This window comes from Eufriesea mexicana, unplaced genomic scaffold, assembly GCF_001483705.2.
Source record: "Eufriesea mexicana isolate 0111107269 unplaced genomic scaffold, ASM148370v2 scaffold1920, whole genome shotgun sequence".
In the NCBI taxonomy this organism is placed as follows: Eukaryota; Metazoa; Arthropoda; class Insecta; order Hymenoptera; family Apidae; genus Eufriesea; species Eufriesea mexicana.
The window spans coordinates 183,179-201,408 of NW_016910007.1; the positions used below are offsets into that span (position 1 = coordinate 183,179).

The 18,230-nt window shown below is 43.7% G+C and overlaps 1 protein-coding gene across 1 annotated transcript in view; it reads left to right on the top strand.

The window, feature by feature from the left end:
- Nucleotides 1-16,751, top strand: part of LOC108549378 (zinc finger protein squeeze) — a gene marked incomplete at its 5' end in the record, with an annotated part of 132,921 nt that extends 116,170 nt beyond the window's left edge. Inside the window, one exon of the mRNA XM_017902729.1 lies at nucleotides 16,524-16,751. Within this exon, the coding sequence (XP_017758218.1) occupies nucleotides 16,524-16,751 (228 nt within the window). The remainder of the gene's footprint in view (nucleotides 1-16,523) is intronic.
- Between the last annotated feature and the right edge of the window lie 1,479 nt (nucleotides 16,752-18,230).

Below are 18,230 nucleotides of genomic sequence, written 5' to 3' on the forward strand. Positions count from 1 at the left end.
AAACTACCCCAATTCACGCGGACTCGGGAAAATTCTAATAAACGACCGATCGAAATATTCCAGCCTGTTGCAAAGAAGGGAGGAAGGTATAAAAATTGTAACCACAAACCGATGTAAAGTTCATGCGATACCACATCCGATAACGAAGCAAGAACTCGGCATAGGCGAAGCATCGTGCGCAAACAATAAGATGGAAAGTGGCGTACCGTGGGGTACAAAACATCGAACGGTGCTGGCTAGAGCACGGGCAGCGGAAACGGAAGAGAGCGAGATTCGGGGGCGAATAAGAATTACGATCGAGTCGTTTGGTTGGTGGCGGAGGGTAGGGGGTGGAGGGTTCGCAGCCGACGGGGTAGAGCGAAACGGAAGAGGGAATAGGAGCGGGTTCCGGTGTGTCGCGGTCGTTTGCACTATCGTAAGTTTATGTCGTCGGTTGCAGGCTAACCTCTGCCAGCCTCTCGCGCCCTTTTATACGACACGATAGTTTCATCGCGAAACAGCGAGCGTTCGCATCTGTTGCCTTTCCCATTACCGTGCGAACATATACCAGCCCATTTGCCGACCGGTAAACCCGAGTGCGCTCTCAATTTCCTCGTCTCTCTTTCGCCCTTTTCTTTCTCCCTTCTCACTCTCCTCTCTTTTCCACCCGTTTGCCGTTTTCTCTTCGCCCGTATATATATTTTTCTCTCTTCCTTGTCTTATTTTGACTCTGTTGCGTATGCGTCGTCTTTGATTGTCCATCGCGTCTTGGTTCCGTTTTGCGAGCTTTATGGTCGTTTACCTTGCATTACCTCGTTCTCTACTTTTTCCTTTTATTTCCCGTCTGGTCTGGTTCTGTTTTTCCATGAGACGTCTTTGATTATCCTTTATTACGTGTTTATTTTCTACCTTTTCCCGTTCTCTGTACGTCGTTTCCCTCTTTCGCTGGCCTTCGTCGGAGCTTTGCCCGGTTCTGACCTTTATGGTCATTTATTCTTCCCTTTCTTGGTGCCTTTGTGTGTCCCACTCTTCCTTTTATCGCTTTGGCTTCTCCGTTAGAAGGGTACGCGTTCTTTGTGACACGGCAAAACGAATTATTCACCCTTTCCATCGAGAAGGGCACCCTGTATCGAAGCGTACGTACGTGCGTGTTTCTGATAATCTCTCCACAGCTTTCGGGTTTCCCAAATTTCCAAGTTCTACGGTGCACACGTAGAATGTTCATTAAACATTTGGTTGTACAAGTATTTTAACCAGATCCGCGAAATTTCGACGAATTTCTCGGCGAATTCGTGAGCGCGGAGCTTAAAGACGCGTAACAACATTGTATCCATTTATACTTGTTACCGCAGTCGCAAGCTGATACGATTGATCTTCGCATTGGACCCAACGCGTTGCTTAATAACTGTCCATGCATCACAATCCTAACGATACCGACACTGTGATCTTATAAATAGCTTGGAAACTCTAGCGAAACTTCTGAAGGAATTTCCGAAAATAGTCCGTGTCATTGCGTTCGCTCTAAATCCGACCAGACGAGGCAAAGCGTCTGCCAAGTGTGTTCCCTAATATCTGGCTCTTTTTCCTATCCGCGACCATTCCATCCACTCGACGAGACACCGCTCTATCCAGCCTTTTATCCGACCATCTTGACGCGAGTGCACGAAATCCCGACCCAGAGACTAATTATATAAATTTCGTTGAGTCTGTCTCTCGTCCGATAATCAATTCGATGGTATTGCGAACAGAAAACACGCGTAGATTTTAAACGGAATACGAGAAAATTAAACGACCCGTCGCGAGCATCCATTTCCAATAATTAATAATAATTTAAGGATTTAAAGGCAGAAAGAATAAAATGTTAAAGTCGATATTGTCCCGTAGTTTAGGAATAAAAGACGAAGAAATTTGTTAGAATTTGTAGAAGAAATTCGTAAGAACTCACCCCTCGTTTAGAGCAACGCGACCCCTAGATTAAGATGGCACGAAGGATGCGCCGATTCCCAAGTAAGAAACGGAATACCCGGTTAATAAAAGTTCCAACTGTCTGGCCGACCGGAAGTAAAAGCGATCGTTCCCTTTAAATAACCCACTATTCACGAAACGAGTCGCACCGCGGAACGGGTCGCGACGCATATGCCTACGAAAGGGGTGTAGTGCCTCCAACGACGAGGAAGAAGACAGCGGCGTGGAACCTGGCTAACCCGAAACTCCTTCGGTTCTCGTAGACGCTCGCAACGTTTCTTCTCACAGTTGGACCCGGTCGGACCGGTGTCACGTGCACCCCGTTACACGAAAGAATTTCACCGCCACCCCTAAGTGGAAGAAGACCCCCAGTGAACCGCGAGGGACCCCCAGCAAGTTTAGCCGCGACCTCTCCCCTCGAGAAAGAGACAGGACCCCCCCTGGACCGGATGGTAACCAATCCACGACCTGGTCTGGCTCTCACCCTGGGAAAATCTTCCTCTTTCGACCAATGGAAACCCTGGACTCGGGTCTCTTAACCATCTTCCGAGTACGTTGGACGTGGCCTTGGAAAATAACACGTGCATTCTCTTTTTCCGATTTTTATTACCCACGAACTCGAAAATCTGGACCGGCAGCTGCTCGCCTCTTCGCGCCTTTTCCTTCGTCATTGTTTCCTCTTCTTCAACTGTGTGCGCGTCTTCTCTTTGCTCTTCTCGCGTTCAGTGTTGGCTCCTCGCTCGTTGTTTCTGGCTAATCGCGTCCTGTACGTTGGACACTTTAAAGGGACGGCTTCCTGCTCCGTCCACTCTTTCGCGGTTCCTCGCGACGATTTAAATTTTAAGCAGAAACGAACATGCTAATGGCGCCGTTCCGTCGTCCCGTTCCGTGGAGAATCCTCCCTTTTTCTGGGTCACCGGGGACCGTTAGTATTCAGCCGGGATAGCAGCCGATGAACGTGTATCTCGAATCGTTCCGTTTCTTTCTTCTCTTCCGTACTATCCGCGGAATTTTCAGTGCTGGTTGCTAGATTCGTCGAGGTATATTGCCTTCGCGTAATCGCGATTTTCACGACGTGATTGGAAAATGGTATTCTTGCCGGAGAATCTTTTTCAGATGGGAATACCGGTTTAGGGTGGATCGTTTGAAATCGTTGCATCGGATTGTCAGGGAAGTCGAGTACGTTTGGGAGACGTTGATCGTGCAGGATTTTCGTTTGATCTATAATTTCATCGTGATTGTAAATTTCGTACATTATTCGGAGACTCGTAACTTTAACGAAGGTACAAGCTGATTAGTATTATAATTAGCAAAGTAGTATCACTGTTGATTGCACGTGTAATCAAACAGCCTATTGTTTCGGCAAAATTTACAGTAATTAATGCAGGAGTCTATTTCCAGTTGTGGCAAACAAAATTCGATATCCACTAATTAAATTCTTAGGGAGAAAGAAAGATTGGTATACAAGCACGCAGTTGGTGTTATAAAATTATATATTATTTTCATGAAATAGAAAAGGAAAGATGGAATAGGATATGGAACAGGACAAATAGATCAAAATTCGATATCCACTAATTAAACTCTTAGGAGGAAAGACAGATTGATATACAGTCACGCAGTTGATGTTACAAAATTAAATATGATTTTCATGAAATAGAAAAGCGAAAATGGAATAGGAGATGAAACAGGACAAATAGATTAAAGATACACGATATTGAACAAAAATTTTGGTAGTATATAGAACATGAACAGAAAAGGCAGGGTATAGTCTTCACGAGACTCAAAGTTGATTTCTCAAAAGTTATCTACGAATATTTTTTGAAGAATTCGACAGCACCTACTCTTTACAAAGACACGAATTCAAACTTCTGTCAAATACAACACTGACATCATGGAAACACGTTGACAGTGCTATCCGATGTCAAAACTAACTCTGTCGCTAATGACTATGCTGTGAATACGACCCTAATCTCTAAAAGGATAAAATATCCTTTCCACGATGTACAGTTCGACAAACCTCGCAAAAATTAAACACGAATGTCAAAAATTGCACGAAACGAAAAGTTTCGGAATGCAAAGCAAAGACGAGATAGGAAGCAGGAAAAAGTGTGGATGGAGGCGAGGATAGGACACGTGGTGCCGATCGTGTACATCCTTAACCCGCTTGTCAACACCACTTGCACGGTGGCATGGTTGGGTCGATGGAGAGGAAATTATTTCTGAACTTTGCGCGAGTCTCGCGTAGCCGGCGAAGAAGCCGGCGTGCTTCTTGGGATCGATTCGTTCGCCAGGGAAGAGGTTCGTGTACACAAGGAATGATCGTTAATGGAAGATGTAATTGGAAAATACTTGGCGCGCCTCCGTTCAATTCGCCTTCGTGTTTGTTTGCGATACCGTGCCAAGCCGCGGCGAGTTATTGCAAGAATCCTGCTACTACCCCGCCGCCATAATCCTTGCGCGCTATATAAGCTTCCTGTTCCCTTGCCACGGCACCGTCCTCCACGCTTTTACGTCCACGGTCCCCGTCGTCTGAACCGGGGATCGATGCCACGCGAACCGGATGCCCGACAGCCGATCGGCATCGCGAAATATGCGTTTTCATGGCTGCGAAAAAATCATTTCCTTCCGACCCGGCGAGCCTCGCGCACCAACCCGAGTTACTTTAAAGCTCGAGTATCCAATATAAATACCGTCTCCCTTATTTTTTTCTCCCCTTTCTTCTTCTTTTTTTTTTTTTACGAGGAGGACCGTACAACGCGGAGGTTTCGTTGTAACGACGAAATATCGTCGCGCTAAAGCTCTACTTCGGGTTTAGGGTTATTTTTTGGCGAACAGTTTTAGGGGATGTTTGGAATTCCGAGGGACGAGGAACGATGTGTTGGTGGGAGTATGGAATTTCTTATTTCTCTCTTTTGCTTCCTCTTTTCTCTTCTTTTTATTTTTTCCCGTGGTGGGAGTTGGATTGGGACGAGGGAAACGTAGCTTCGTGCTCGAAATTTTATTTATTTGTTAGTTAATTTCCTCGATTTATACGTTTATTTATGAAAAATTGGAAATATTACGATTTTTAAGTAAAAAGATTGTGGTAATTTTTAATTTCTCTGGTTTCGTGAATGATGATAGGAATAAAGAACGGGGTATTATAAAATCTAAGGGGAGTTTGATGTTTGAAATATTTCGTGATGTTTTAAATATTTTCGTCATGCTGTGCATACATTAAACGTTCGAGCAAATAATCAGCGAATATTTCCCTGCAGTCTTACCCCCCGAGTGTTATCGGAATGGCAATATAGCGTGCCGCGTGAAAAGCTTCGGGTGACGTTTTAAATCGAGTGACGTTTTAAAAAGTACTCGACGAAAAAGATACGTGCAACTCTTTTGGTAAACCTCCCGAAATCGCGTTAGACATGCACGGAATATTTCAGTTTATCTATGCAAATAAGTGAAATATTTCAGATAGCAGAGTCGAGTGTCTAATCCGGTGTACGTTCATTCACGCGAGTAACGCGCGTGACGATACCAAAACGTTGAAAAGTTGGATCGAATATTTTAATTAGCTCCCTTTTCTACAATTTCACTCTCACCGGCAGAGATCCCCGACCTTTAATCCCTTATTTTCCATCGCAATTTCCTCGTCCTCCAAAATACCAATTTCCACGATATTATACATAATCCTCGTTACACCGGGATATAAAAAGACAAAAAGAAAAGAGACAAAAGAAAAATTCAATCTAAAGAGGAGAAAATCGGTCGAAGTTGAAATAGTATTAAAAACCCAGGGATTTAAACGAATCCACAAAGAGGGGCGAATTTCACGGTGAAAAACCGAACTTCTTCATTTCGTCCACGAAGTTCGCTCCATTGTTCCACTCCCATTACGCCCGCGAACATGGTTAAATGCCTCTAAAAGCCATTATCCCTCAAACTTCATTAATCCTTTACCAACCTTCCAAACTCGTTCCACCGTCTTCTCTTAAAAATCAGCGGGGAATCGGATGAAAAGCTTGGAATTGGCACGAGTGCCACACGTGTGTCGATGATCGCCATTGCCGTTACACGCGAAACGCACACCCCTGCACGCATAGTTCGCTGGTAATTTCGCAATAGCCATTTTCGACTGGAGCCACCTTGCCGAGACGTTATCGTCGCTCTTTTCCACCCTCGCTAAGCCCACCCACCCTTTCTCTCCCTCTCGCTCTCATACTCTCTTCGTGCTCTAACCGCCCTCGCCGACGGCGCACCGTGTTCCGGCAATTGCGAATCCAAGCCGAGGGAATCATTTTGCGGCTTCGTGACGCTTCCCGACCAGCAGCAGCTCGAAGGCGGATTCGATTTCTCCGGGCGGGCAGAGTTGGATATCTAAAGAGAAAACGATCTTCAGAGACGGATACGTAATTGGGAGAAGAGCGTGAGCGAACGAGACACGGAAAAGGGGATCGAGAGCGACCAGGCCGCGGGTGCAGGGGCCAGGGGGGACGGGGGTGAGTCGCACGTGGGCTACAAAGCTCGTGGAGAATACTCTTGAAAGTGAATACTGGTATCCAATTGCAAGTACCGTGCCGCGTCTCTAGTTGTTCAAAGTGTGCATAACAGCCGGGTAAGGGTAGGAACTAATTGGCAGGTTGCTCTCAAGAACATAAATACGAGGCGAGAGGATCGCGAACCGGCGGATAGGGGATGGCTTTCAGAGGCCAGGCGAACAGAAGACCTCCGGGGAGTCTCTCGTTGCCACGAGATGACGAAGTGCCTTGCAGGCTTTGAAACCTGCCATTTTTGCCGGACCGACGGAGAACGCGAGTATTGGATAACCAGGGTTGCGGATGTATCGATTCGAAGGACGCGCGCTCCGGCCTGCGAATGCCGAAGCGTGCAACGCTCTTGCTATTAATGCTATTAGCACGGTCAACTTTTCCTCCACTTTTCAACACGCGCGTGCATTTTCTTTTAATCTCCTCGCTGTTTGGATACCGGATTTCCGTGCAGGTTTCTTTTACTGGGTCAGAAGGTAGGTTTACGGATTAGGTCTGGGTGTAATTGAATGGTTTGAAGGATTCGCAATGGTACTGTAATGGTAGCGGGAATTAACCCTTTGCACTCGAGAGGCGACTCTCAGTCACCATTTAATCAAATTCTAGAGATCATTGAAATTAGGTCTGGGTGTAATTGAATGGTTTAAAGGATTCGCAATGGTACTGATAGCGGGAATTAATCCTTTGCACTTGAGAGGCGACTCTCAGTCACCATTTAATCAAATTCTAGAGATCGTTGTTAATTAATATCTCGAATTTAAAATTCTCCAACGACGCGTGAAGTATCGAGGTAAAATAATTCTGTCTTACAATTAATTTGCACTGCTTAGTTACCGTTTTGAAAATATCGTCGGCTTTATGGCAGCAAGTCTTCGAATTGCTATGTTTCTCTAAGGAAAAGTTCACCGAGTGCAAAGGGTTAAATATTTTTATTTCTATTTATGCATTGACCTGTTCAAAAAATTTGCAGATATTATAGGGGTAGGTTTCTGCATTAGGTTTGGTAAGAATTGGGAGTTTTAAATGGGGTCTCATGATGATTCGATAAATATTTTTATTTTTATTAATATATTCACATTTTTACAAATTTTGCTTATATTATTGTAGCTTATTTCTTAGGTTACTAATTATTGTACAGTATATTTCGAAAATTTGCAATATTACCATGATGATTATCCGTGTACATCATTGACGCAACCCCGTTCTACCTTCGCGAAGTCTAAATTTCGACGCCTCTCTCGTATCAAATTCCAAAAAATGAAAGGGAAAAGAAGCAACAGCGAAGAAAGGTTTTCTTCGATGTTCCACCGGTTCAGATCGCACGGGTGAGCTTTTCGTACCGGAAACAAGGTGAAATGGTGGCGACGCTCTCCGTATGCACGCGCGTGCAGCGTCCTCGTGTATATTCGCTCGCGGAATGGAATTACCAGGGGATCGTGGAGATAAAAAGCGGCCGCGTATCGCCGGGACACGATCGATAAATTTAACCAATTCCAAGCGGCGCTTTATGGACTCGTTATACGACTGCTATCGTAATTATCTCCATTTCGAATTTATACGCGCGGCTGGTGGATCCTTTAATCTTGTCGGCCGCGCTCGTCCGTCACTCGTCCACGAATTACTGTAACGCGCGTCGTCGCGTTATTAACCCGCGGCTGAAATTTCCATCGGTGCCTGGCGAAGAATTTGACGTTTGCCAACAACGGGCTGCTGGGACGAGGCTTAACGCGTCGTTGGTGTCTGCTTGATACCGCGATGATAATCGCGTCGGCGATGAAGGCTGAGGATTTTTCTCCGAGAATTTTCCACTTCGTTGAGGATATTTCGTACGCGATTGGTTGTATCGTGGAAAAGTTTTGGGGGGGTTTTCGTTTTAGGGTATTGCCAATGACAAGGGTGTTAGCACGATTAAGGGATGAGATGATTTCGATGGGAACGTTGTCAAGGTGTGGTGTTCTGAGTGAAGGTGGAGGACGAGAGGTTTTTAGTGAAAAGAGCACCACGTTTCCTGAGTAGGACTTTATTATGTGCGGGGGGCCAGGTGCGGAAAACTGAAGGCTAGCTTTTCGGGAAAGACCCGTGTCGTTAGAGAGATGTAAGCGAATTGACTCCTTTTCGCTGTTCGTTAGACGTCGAGGTGGTCCACGAGTCATGGGGCCCTGGTTGTGAAGACATAAGCCAGGCCCCCGTTGACTCGGAACCCTCGATGTCTCGGAGTCGAAAATATTTACAAGGAACCTTCGTTTCCCGCATCTGGGATATGTCCCTACACTAGTATTCATTCGTGTGAGGAGGTACTTAGATGTTTTATTTTCACGTACATTGAAAATGGTACATTGAAAAATGGAGTATGAGAAAAGAGAATGAAAAAAATGTAGTTAGAAATTAGTTTTTGATTTTGGTATTTACCTGGTATATAATTTTCGTGGAATTTATATCAACTGCGATGTACGAATTGTTATTGATTTTCCAATAACATAGGAAACAGGTTGCTTCTGATTTCAGCATCGAATCAATTTTTCTTTCACATTTTTCGCCATTTCTTTCGTATCAAATGAAATACAATGGGTAGATTTCGAAAATATATTATTTCCAGTTGGGAAAACCTGTGAAGTTTATTCTCGATAGTAATTAGTTCGGAGTCACGTGGTTGATGTAAACCATATTTTGCGAGTTCCATTTTTTCTTTTTTCCCTTTTCTTTTTTTCATCAGCGACATTCACGCAAGAGGGAACTGTACGGTTGCTGAACGTTCGAAAAGGAATTTTTCCCGGGAGAGATAAAAAATACTAGGGTAAAGAAAGAAACAAAATGGAAAGCGGAAGAATTTATGGTTCAGGGGAATGAAGCTGTAAAGTAATCGGAATTTCGTACGGTATAAAATCACTCGAAAGCTACGTTATGCGATTGAAATCAGTATTCTCGATTGATCATTATATTGCAGCGAACGATGACATAACGTTAAGCATCATCGCGGGATCTCTTATCCGAAATCAAGTTTTTAAAGAAAATTTTGTATTTAATAAGATTGCACTCGTCAATGATCACCCTTTTACTGTCAATCCCAAATACGCAGTCGTATACACATGTATGAAAAATACTAGGCTCGCGTTAATAAAATTTTATTATTTATTCTGTTCGAACACAGGGAATATAGAATACAATTTAACTATTTTTAATTATTTTCTTAACTTTAGGTAAACGGACAAACTCAATATACGTGGGGCCAGTGCATTATTTTTGATTTTTCTCCATGGTATTTAAATATCGGAAATTATTTAGTAAACCCCAAATGTGTACTTATACTTGGCTCGGGGTGCAAAATTTTATTATTTATTGTATTCAAACACAGGGAATATAGAATATAGAATGTAATTTAATTATTTATTAATTTATTTTTAATTATTTTCTTAATTTTATATAAACAGACAAAGTCGATATAAGTGGAACCAGTGGTTTATTTTCAATCTTTGCCCAAGGTATTTAAACATCGGGAATTATTTAATTATTACTCTAAACAGGGAGACTGAGGTGACAGGGTAGTAGCAATATCATAGATTAAAATAAAATCGCAGAATATTCTAAGCATTCCATAACCCTTTCCAAATTTTGCTCTGTCTTATTTATTTCATAAAATCTGCCCAGGATAGTATCAGGATGCCCCAATATCTATTATATCATCGTCGTGTCAACCGATTCCTCTCAAGGAGTTGAACACTCTCGCCACGCAGGAACGTCACATTCGCCGACAAAACGTGTAATTAATTTCCCGCATCGATCTCGATAATCCCTCCAGCGGAATTCGAAACAAGAGAAAGAGAGAGAGGCTGAAAGGACCAAAAGGTATAAAACAAAACGGAGACGCTGAATGGACCGCAATCCGCTTCAACGATCTCATTAGCCGGTGAAAATCGCATTTATCGATGAAAACTGCTTAAGTTGCGCGCAGTGGAAGGCAGGAAAAGGGAGGTCGGCGTTTCCATCGCGATGCCTGTTTTTGCCGCGGCGAGTACGCGCGCGGGCCTCCTCGAATCGCGATGATTGGAAGCGCAAAAAAGTCCTACATCGACCGATGCTCGGTCCAGCGGGGGTTGAAATTCGCCGGTACAGAGATTCAAGAGGCACGCTCTCCCCGCTGCTTTTTCCTCGCATGCGAAGCTTTGAATTTTTCACCGCCCGCGCCTCCACCCCCGGCTCCCTGCGTCCACTGATTTTCTTTTTGTCGAACCGCGTGCGCGTGCGAAACGAAACTTCCCTCGTTTTCCCGCTACCCTTCCTCCCGCACCCTCCTGCGCGCTTAATCATCTTCGTAGTTCTTCGATCTCCCCTTCCTCCCCTTCCTCCCCTTCGTCTTTTGCATCTTCGTGTATCTCTGGTTTTTTAATTTTTGCATTTTTGCATTTTTCCTGCTGTCGCATTTTGGTTTGGACGGGGTTGTCGAAGGGGTGTTCGAGTAATTTTGCTATAGGGGTTGATTCGGGAAAATATTGGAATTTTTCTGAGGTACTTATGATGTAGTGATTATCGTGCTTTGTGGGGATACGAGCGAGGATCGTAGTTTTCTAGTTTTCTAGGCAAAACTACCCCTAAATTGGAGTCGATCGAAATTATTGAGACCTCTGATCTCGTGTTCCGTTTTGCGTTTTTCCGTGGATTTATTTCTCCCTGATTTTTAAAATTTTTGGGTACAATATCGTTCGCGTTTGTGGGTTTATCGAATAGGTGTTCGGGTATTTTTGTGAAGAAGGGGTTAATTGGGGATGATTCGAGAAATATTGTAATTTTTGTGAGATACTGTTACGTTTTCCTAATACAGCGATCGAACATAGTAACTTGCCAATTTTCCCTTCGAAACTACCCCCTAAACTCAACTCCCTCATCCCCCGAATCTCTCGCCTCCCTCTCATTTTCGTCCACCTTCGTCCGACTTGATCTCTGAAAGAAAATCACGACATATTCACCGAAATATTCGTTGAGGATCTCCATCCTGATCTCTCCTTTCCCATCCCCTTTTTCTCTCTCAATTATCCCTCTTCGTTCACTTTCCCTTCCCCTCGTCGCTCTCCTTTCTCTCCTTCCGCTTCTTTTCCAGTCCAGTCCCATCTCGCTTGACTTTCCCTCTCTCCTCTTTTTTTTTCTCTCTCCATTTCAACCGCGCACAGACACACGCGCGCATAGGCACACACATGCTCCGCCTCACCCCACCGAACGTGCAGGCGCGTTTCCAGCGCGTGTAACTTACAATCGTGTTATCCCGGTTGGATTTTTACAAGCGCGCGCCGCCATGCCGGAAGAATCGGTCGTGGAGCCAAGGGAAAACTAGGTCGAGCGTACTGACGTCAATTTTTCGAAATGATGTTATAGACGCTCGCTTTTGCCATGCTCTTTTTACCTCTCTCCCTCTCTCTCTCCCCCCCTCTCGCACACACACGTTTCTCTTCTCACCGGCTCGCACGAACTTTCCTCTTTTTCCTTCTCCCTTTTTCTCCTTTTTTAATTGCTACTGGCGGGACGGCTCGCCAAACCGCACAAAGGGAACACGAGAAGGTACGCGTGGATGGGATATAATTATGCTTGGTTTTATCATGCGGATCATTAAGGAATCGTAAATGTACGCGTGTTATTGGAACGCCCCGTTGCGCTTTAATTATGTTAGATGTTTCATACGTCTTCTCGATGGGCTCTGCACGCGGCTCGCGTCGACCACGCGTCGCGACGCCTCCGTGAATAGGTGACGCGATCTTTCTTAGTTATCGCGATGCACCTGGTGCAACGTGGAATTCGGTGAGGGTGTTATTTTAATATCGTTTCGAATATCCTTGCGAATTTAATTATTCTGGGATTACGTGATATTATATAATTTCTGGATCCAAATTTTTCCCTGCTGTATAGTGTAATGGCGACATGTTTATGGTTACCTAATTCAGTATGTAATTCTCTCTTTTTTTTTATTTTTTAATTTTGCTTGTGCACGCGTGCAACGGAATTTGGTAAATAAATTTTTTTATACAATGGAGATATTTGTGCACAGTAGAATAGCAATAAATTATACTTGCGAATTTGCTAGGAAGTATTATTCTTAATGAAAATATTCCTCGCGCTTAGGGTGATCCTATGTGAGGAGTAAAAGTAACGAATAATAATAAAATACCGGGAATTTTTCGAAGGATTAAAGGAAAATTATATCCACCGACGGTAATCGAGATGTTGGAATAAAACATAGAAATGAAAAAGGGAAACACGAAACTGTCGCGTGGACATCATCTCTGTGCAGCGAAACAGAGTGACCAACCCTGTTTCACGATTCAGCTAATACCCTCGCCCGAAAAATCGTAGTTCCAATAACAGCATGGAATCACAGCAGCGAGCCGCGATCTCCATATTAACTTGCCGGCGTTCTGAACCCGGTGGATCGGGCCGATCGGGATCGAAATTCCGAAAAGGGAAAAAATAGCGAAGAAACGAGACATCGAGAGGGGGTGGGAATAAAATAAATCGATAAAGACGTGGGAAAAAGAAAGGAATAATCGACGTAGTGGCCATTTCATCGGGTTCGACAGTTTTCAGCCACTTAGCCCGTTCGACGCGGAGAATAACCGCCGCTTAATGCTCCGCCCGGCGCGGTTATTAAAGAGGATTACGGCCTTTAATAATCCCGCTTTCGCAAAAATTTCGCAACGCTCTCGAATTACCTTCGCGACGGCCAACCAGCGTGCTCGGTCTCATTGTTTTGCCGACCATTTGTTTCTGCCTGGTGTAACGTTCGCGAAAATGGAAGCTCGTTATTACGGCTCTCCCCATTGTTCCCGTGGAAAGAGGCAGAAACTACGCTGGAGAGGGAACGGGAACGTTCGAACCGAGCTTCGTTTCGAATTTTTTCCCTCTACCTACTACCCCCACTGGCCTATACCGCCTCTCAGCCCCGTGGAAATCTCATCGGACACTTGTCGCCAGCGACGTTTCGCAGGGTGTCGTGGGCCGTGCATTATTAGATTTACCCGCTCGAACCACGCGAAAGGGGTTGGTCGAACGGGAGGAACCCTCCGCGCCGTGTCTCTGGCCCCTACGGCGAACAATCGCCTTTTTAGCAGCGCTCTCCGAGGGATTCCACGCAGACCCTGTCTAACCTGTTTGCTCGCGGCCCAAAGGATGCATGGACAGAGGGAAAATCGGGAGGATTTTAAAGTAATGATAATGGATTCTGTATTGATAGGAATGCACGATGAGATTCGTCGGAGTCTGTTTGTGTGCCCGAGGATTGATCGAAGTTGGAAATTAAACGGGAAGCGGCGGAAGGAGGGGTGGGTGTCTTTCGGGGTTGTTTTTGCATTTGTTTGGGGGGTGGGTTGCTGGAAGTGAATTTGATTTCAGATGAGAAGATGATGGTTTGTTCGTTGAGAGGGAAGCGGAAGTTGGTTTGTTGTTGGGTGATTGCGAAGTATTGTTGGAGGGGTTTGTAAGGGCAGTAGTAGTGGATAGGACTAGTCAGACGGCTTTAGCTTTGTCCTTATGCGTCGATCGGTGCCTAAACGCTTCTACTTCGAAAATTTTCTTCTCGATCCTGATCCTATATCGATTTTTCATAAGAGAATAATTTTCTTGTGATTTTCTAAACTAGCTTTACGCAATTTTCTCATCTTCGTTACTAGAGATAAATCCAAATAATAAATTGCTAGTTAATGTTACTATTGCAACGTGAAAAATTAAAACGATATTAAACAAAAATATATCTCGTATATTTCGAAGTTATTAAAAAATTATTACATAAATTTATATCGCATATTAGCAACGATTCTTTGCAAATATTAAGATATGGCAGTGCGTATGAAACGTGGAGCATCAAAAGCACGGAAAGTCAATCCAGATACCGGGATATCAAATTCGGAAAAATAATTCAACTTTCACAAATTAGAATTTTCGTTGGAAACTCGGCGTGATACGGATGCCGCGTCGGGCAGTCATTTTTCAAATTCATTCGCGAGCTTTTCAGACCAACGATCCAGTTACTGATATTTGGTCCAATTCGTCACGCGATATCACGTGTTTTCCTCTCTCCCTCTTTTTTTTTCTTTTTTTTTTCTTTTTTTTTTATTCAGCACGGAATAACAGAGATTTTTGACGGATACCGTTGACGGGGTTAATTAGAATATTCCTATCCGAGTCGTATTAATTGCCTGTGATGCAATCTAAATGGGTGGTAATGGGAATCGCGGCGTTGCAATTACAGTTCTGTAATGGACCGTCGCGACTAGAATTAATTTGAGTTAATGATTATCAGGCCGCGATAAAACGAAACGGGTGAGTGTTAGAAGTGCATAATCGTTAACGGATTCGTGCCCGTGCAACTGATAACGCGGCAACTGTAATACGAGTGTTAATTGCCAGTTTAAATCAGCTTTAAATGGAAATTCAGCGGGAATAATGAATTCGATTTGTCGTATATTTTATCTTAATTCCGTATTATCCCGGATCATGCTACTGTTTATTCAGTGTTGGAACCAAGGAACGCCGCTATCCTTTATAAATACGTTACACGGGAATTTCCTTTGCTAATTACGGGATGAATAGGTTAAAATATAATCGTAAAATGAAGGATAAAACATAGACGATATTTCCATCATGAGAAACTTATAGCCAACATGTTCCAAAAATATATATATATACACTTTGCGTGATTATAAAAGCAGTATATAAATAAATAAATAAATAAAAAATAAGTTAAATAGAATAAGGTATTAAAATGTGTATACATTTTTGTGGGACACCCTGTACATATCGGCAAAATTGGCTAGCAATGGTAGAATTTAAATTTCCAAAATTTATTTCTTATACAAACGCTAGTTATCGAAAGGAGAAAAGCTTTCTTTCTCCTACTATCTTCAATGTCATCCCATACGTTCTACCGATCGTCATCTTGCGACTTGCCAAAGAGTTAAAGAGAAACCCTTCGAAAAGAGGCATCGGGATTAAAACGAGTCGAAGGAAAAGGGCCTTTCTCTCCGGGATTGGTTGGCAGGAAAAGCAAAGAGGAAGCCGCGGCAACCATCAGGAAGAATTTCTCGAGCAGGTTTTCGATTCGAAGAGGGCCTCCGCAGCGGCGTCCTCGGCATCAACCCCTTCTCTTCCTGATGCGTGCACCTTTTTCCCAAAGGCGACCCCCAGCAGGAACGAGAACCGGAGGCTGACCGGTCCAGCGGTCCACGATAGAGGAAAAGAGACGGAAGGAAGAGATCCTTGGAGGGACGAAGAATAATAGTCCGTGGGGGTCAAGCAGAGTGGGGAAGGACCACCAGCGGCTCACCGCGATTTCGGCAATTTGAACGCGAGTTAGTTGGTCCGCAATCATCACCTAGCAGAGTGCAATACGAGATCCGGCGGAAGTGCAAGCGAAGTTGCGAGAGGCAAGTTTCGTGTGCCCGTGAACTGTGCGAAAATCGGGAACGAGGAGCGTTCGAGTTTGCCGAGCTGCAGAGTTTCGCTCTTCCTGTCCACGTGCTGCCAAAAGTAACCCCGATCTTTAAATTGGAACTCTCCAAGGACCCTGGAAACCCGTGCCATTTGACTCTGTAACTGGCAGAGTGTTCGGGAAGCGTGTAGATACAGGCGTGTTATAAAATCCCTGCCTGGTTAGCGAAGAGGAACAGAGATAAAGTTGGAAAGAGAGGCAGAGCTAGCTCTAGAGCGGGAAACGCGCATCGAACAATCGGCCGTTTCGTTTTCGAAAACTCGCAATCGGTATCGCGGGGCGCAATAATTTTTCTCGTCGATTCGCCGAGCCATCCGTCAATCGAGACAAAGGAAGCTCCAAACAATAGACAGATACGCGGGGTGGGCCCCGGCCGCCTCGATGTGATGTCGGGGATTCCACGCGAAAGAGAATTCGGAATACGACGATCGAACGTCCGGACCCTATTGGCAGGTGATTGATATGTTTGCCATTTGCGCGAGCTTCCCTTTTTCACCTCGCACTGAGGATACGTCCGAGGCCGTGGACCGGGTACGCGACTTCGTTGTGATATGGATGGTTACAATCATGCCTGGTATCACCAGCATCATCATCATCATCATCAACATCAACATCAGACGCATCTGGAGCAGCAATACCAGCAGCAGCAGCAACAGTTCCAGGCGCGGCAAGGGCAGCAGTACAGTCAGCAGCCCTATCAGCATCATGCGCATCATCAGTATCCGCAACAGTATCCGCCGGATTATCTCTATCGGTTCTCGTTGCAGGTAAATAATGTTCCGTCGGGCACGAGTGCCACGGCGATCTACTAAACGACTATGTTTTCTTGAGACTGATGATTAAATGGAAATGCCGCGCGATCCCGTCCAGCTGGGCTCGGATACAATCGAATATGTGTCCGGAGATGGGGTTAGGCTTGACGTTTCTTCATCTATACGGTGTCCGCAAACTGATTAATTTCGAATATCAAAATATAGGCGTATGTTATATACACGTCGAAACGGATATTGAAATAAATTTTTCAATCGCTGGATTAATTTTCCTGTAACGAAGAAGTCGTCGAGTGCAAAGGGTTAATTTCGAATACCAGAATATAGGTATATATTATATACACGTCGAAACGGATATTGAAATAAATTTTTCAATCGTTGGATTAACCATTTCGTTAACACTGGAACTACCAACCCAGTCAAAATGACTGGCTCCAGAATTTTCCTTTTTACAATCACCGAACACATACACCAATAAAATTGGTATCAACTCGTATTAAGGAAGAACTGTAATCCATATATTCACTCATATTCATCGTACCGCTGAAATTACTATAATCTATGCACGTTATAGTTAGGTACCCATTAAAGATCGGTAGTTCTAGTGTTAACCCTTTGCACTCGAGACGTGACTCTCAGTCACCATTTAATCAGATTCTAAAGATCGACGTTAATTAATATATCAAATTTAAAATTATCTAACGATGCGTGGAATGTCGAAGAAAAATAATTCTACGTCTTAATTTGCATATGATTTCTCATTTACCATTTTAAAAATATCGTCCACTCTATGACAGAAAGTCTTCGAATTACTATTTTTCTGTAACGAAAAAGTCGTCGAGTGCAAAGGGTTAATTTCGAATACCAGAATATGGGTATATATTATATACCCGTCGAAACGGATATTGAAATAAATTTTTCAATCGTTGGATTAACCATTTCGTTAACACTGGAACTACCAACCCAGTCAAAATGACTGGCTCCAGAATTTTCCTTTTTACAATCACCGAACACATACACCAATAAAATTGGTATCAACTCGTATTAAGGAAGAACTGTAATCCATATATTCACTCATATTCATCGTACCGCTGAAATTACTATAATCTATGCACGTTATAGTAAGGTACCCACTAAAGATCAGTAGTTCTAGTGTTAATACACCCATTAATTTGCCACTTATTTGATAATTTATTTCATTTCCCGAATTTGAAATTGCAACCTGTGCACATCGTAGAATTACCTTAGATATCTTTCAAAAATCTTGATAGTCTGCAAAATATCCTATTTCATACTCGAGAAGAAGTGAAGATTCGAGAGAGTAATTCGTTCGAGTAGTCAGTCTCAATTGAGCAAATCTTGAAGTTTGTCGTAGATTAACCAGAGCTTACAAGTTTTTCAAGTATAAATGTTTTTTAAACGAACGAATACGTATTTAACCCTTTTGCTCCTGAATTATGAAGAGAGTAGCAAACACCCTGTCCTGAATTAATTTAACAAATTCGACAAAATTTCTCTCTT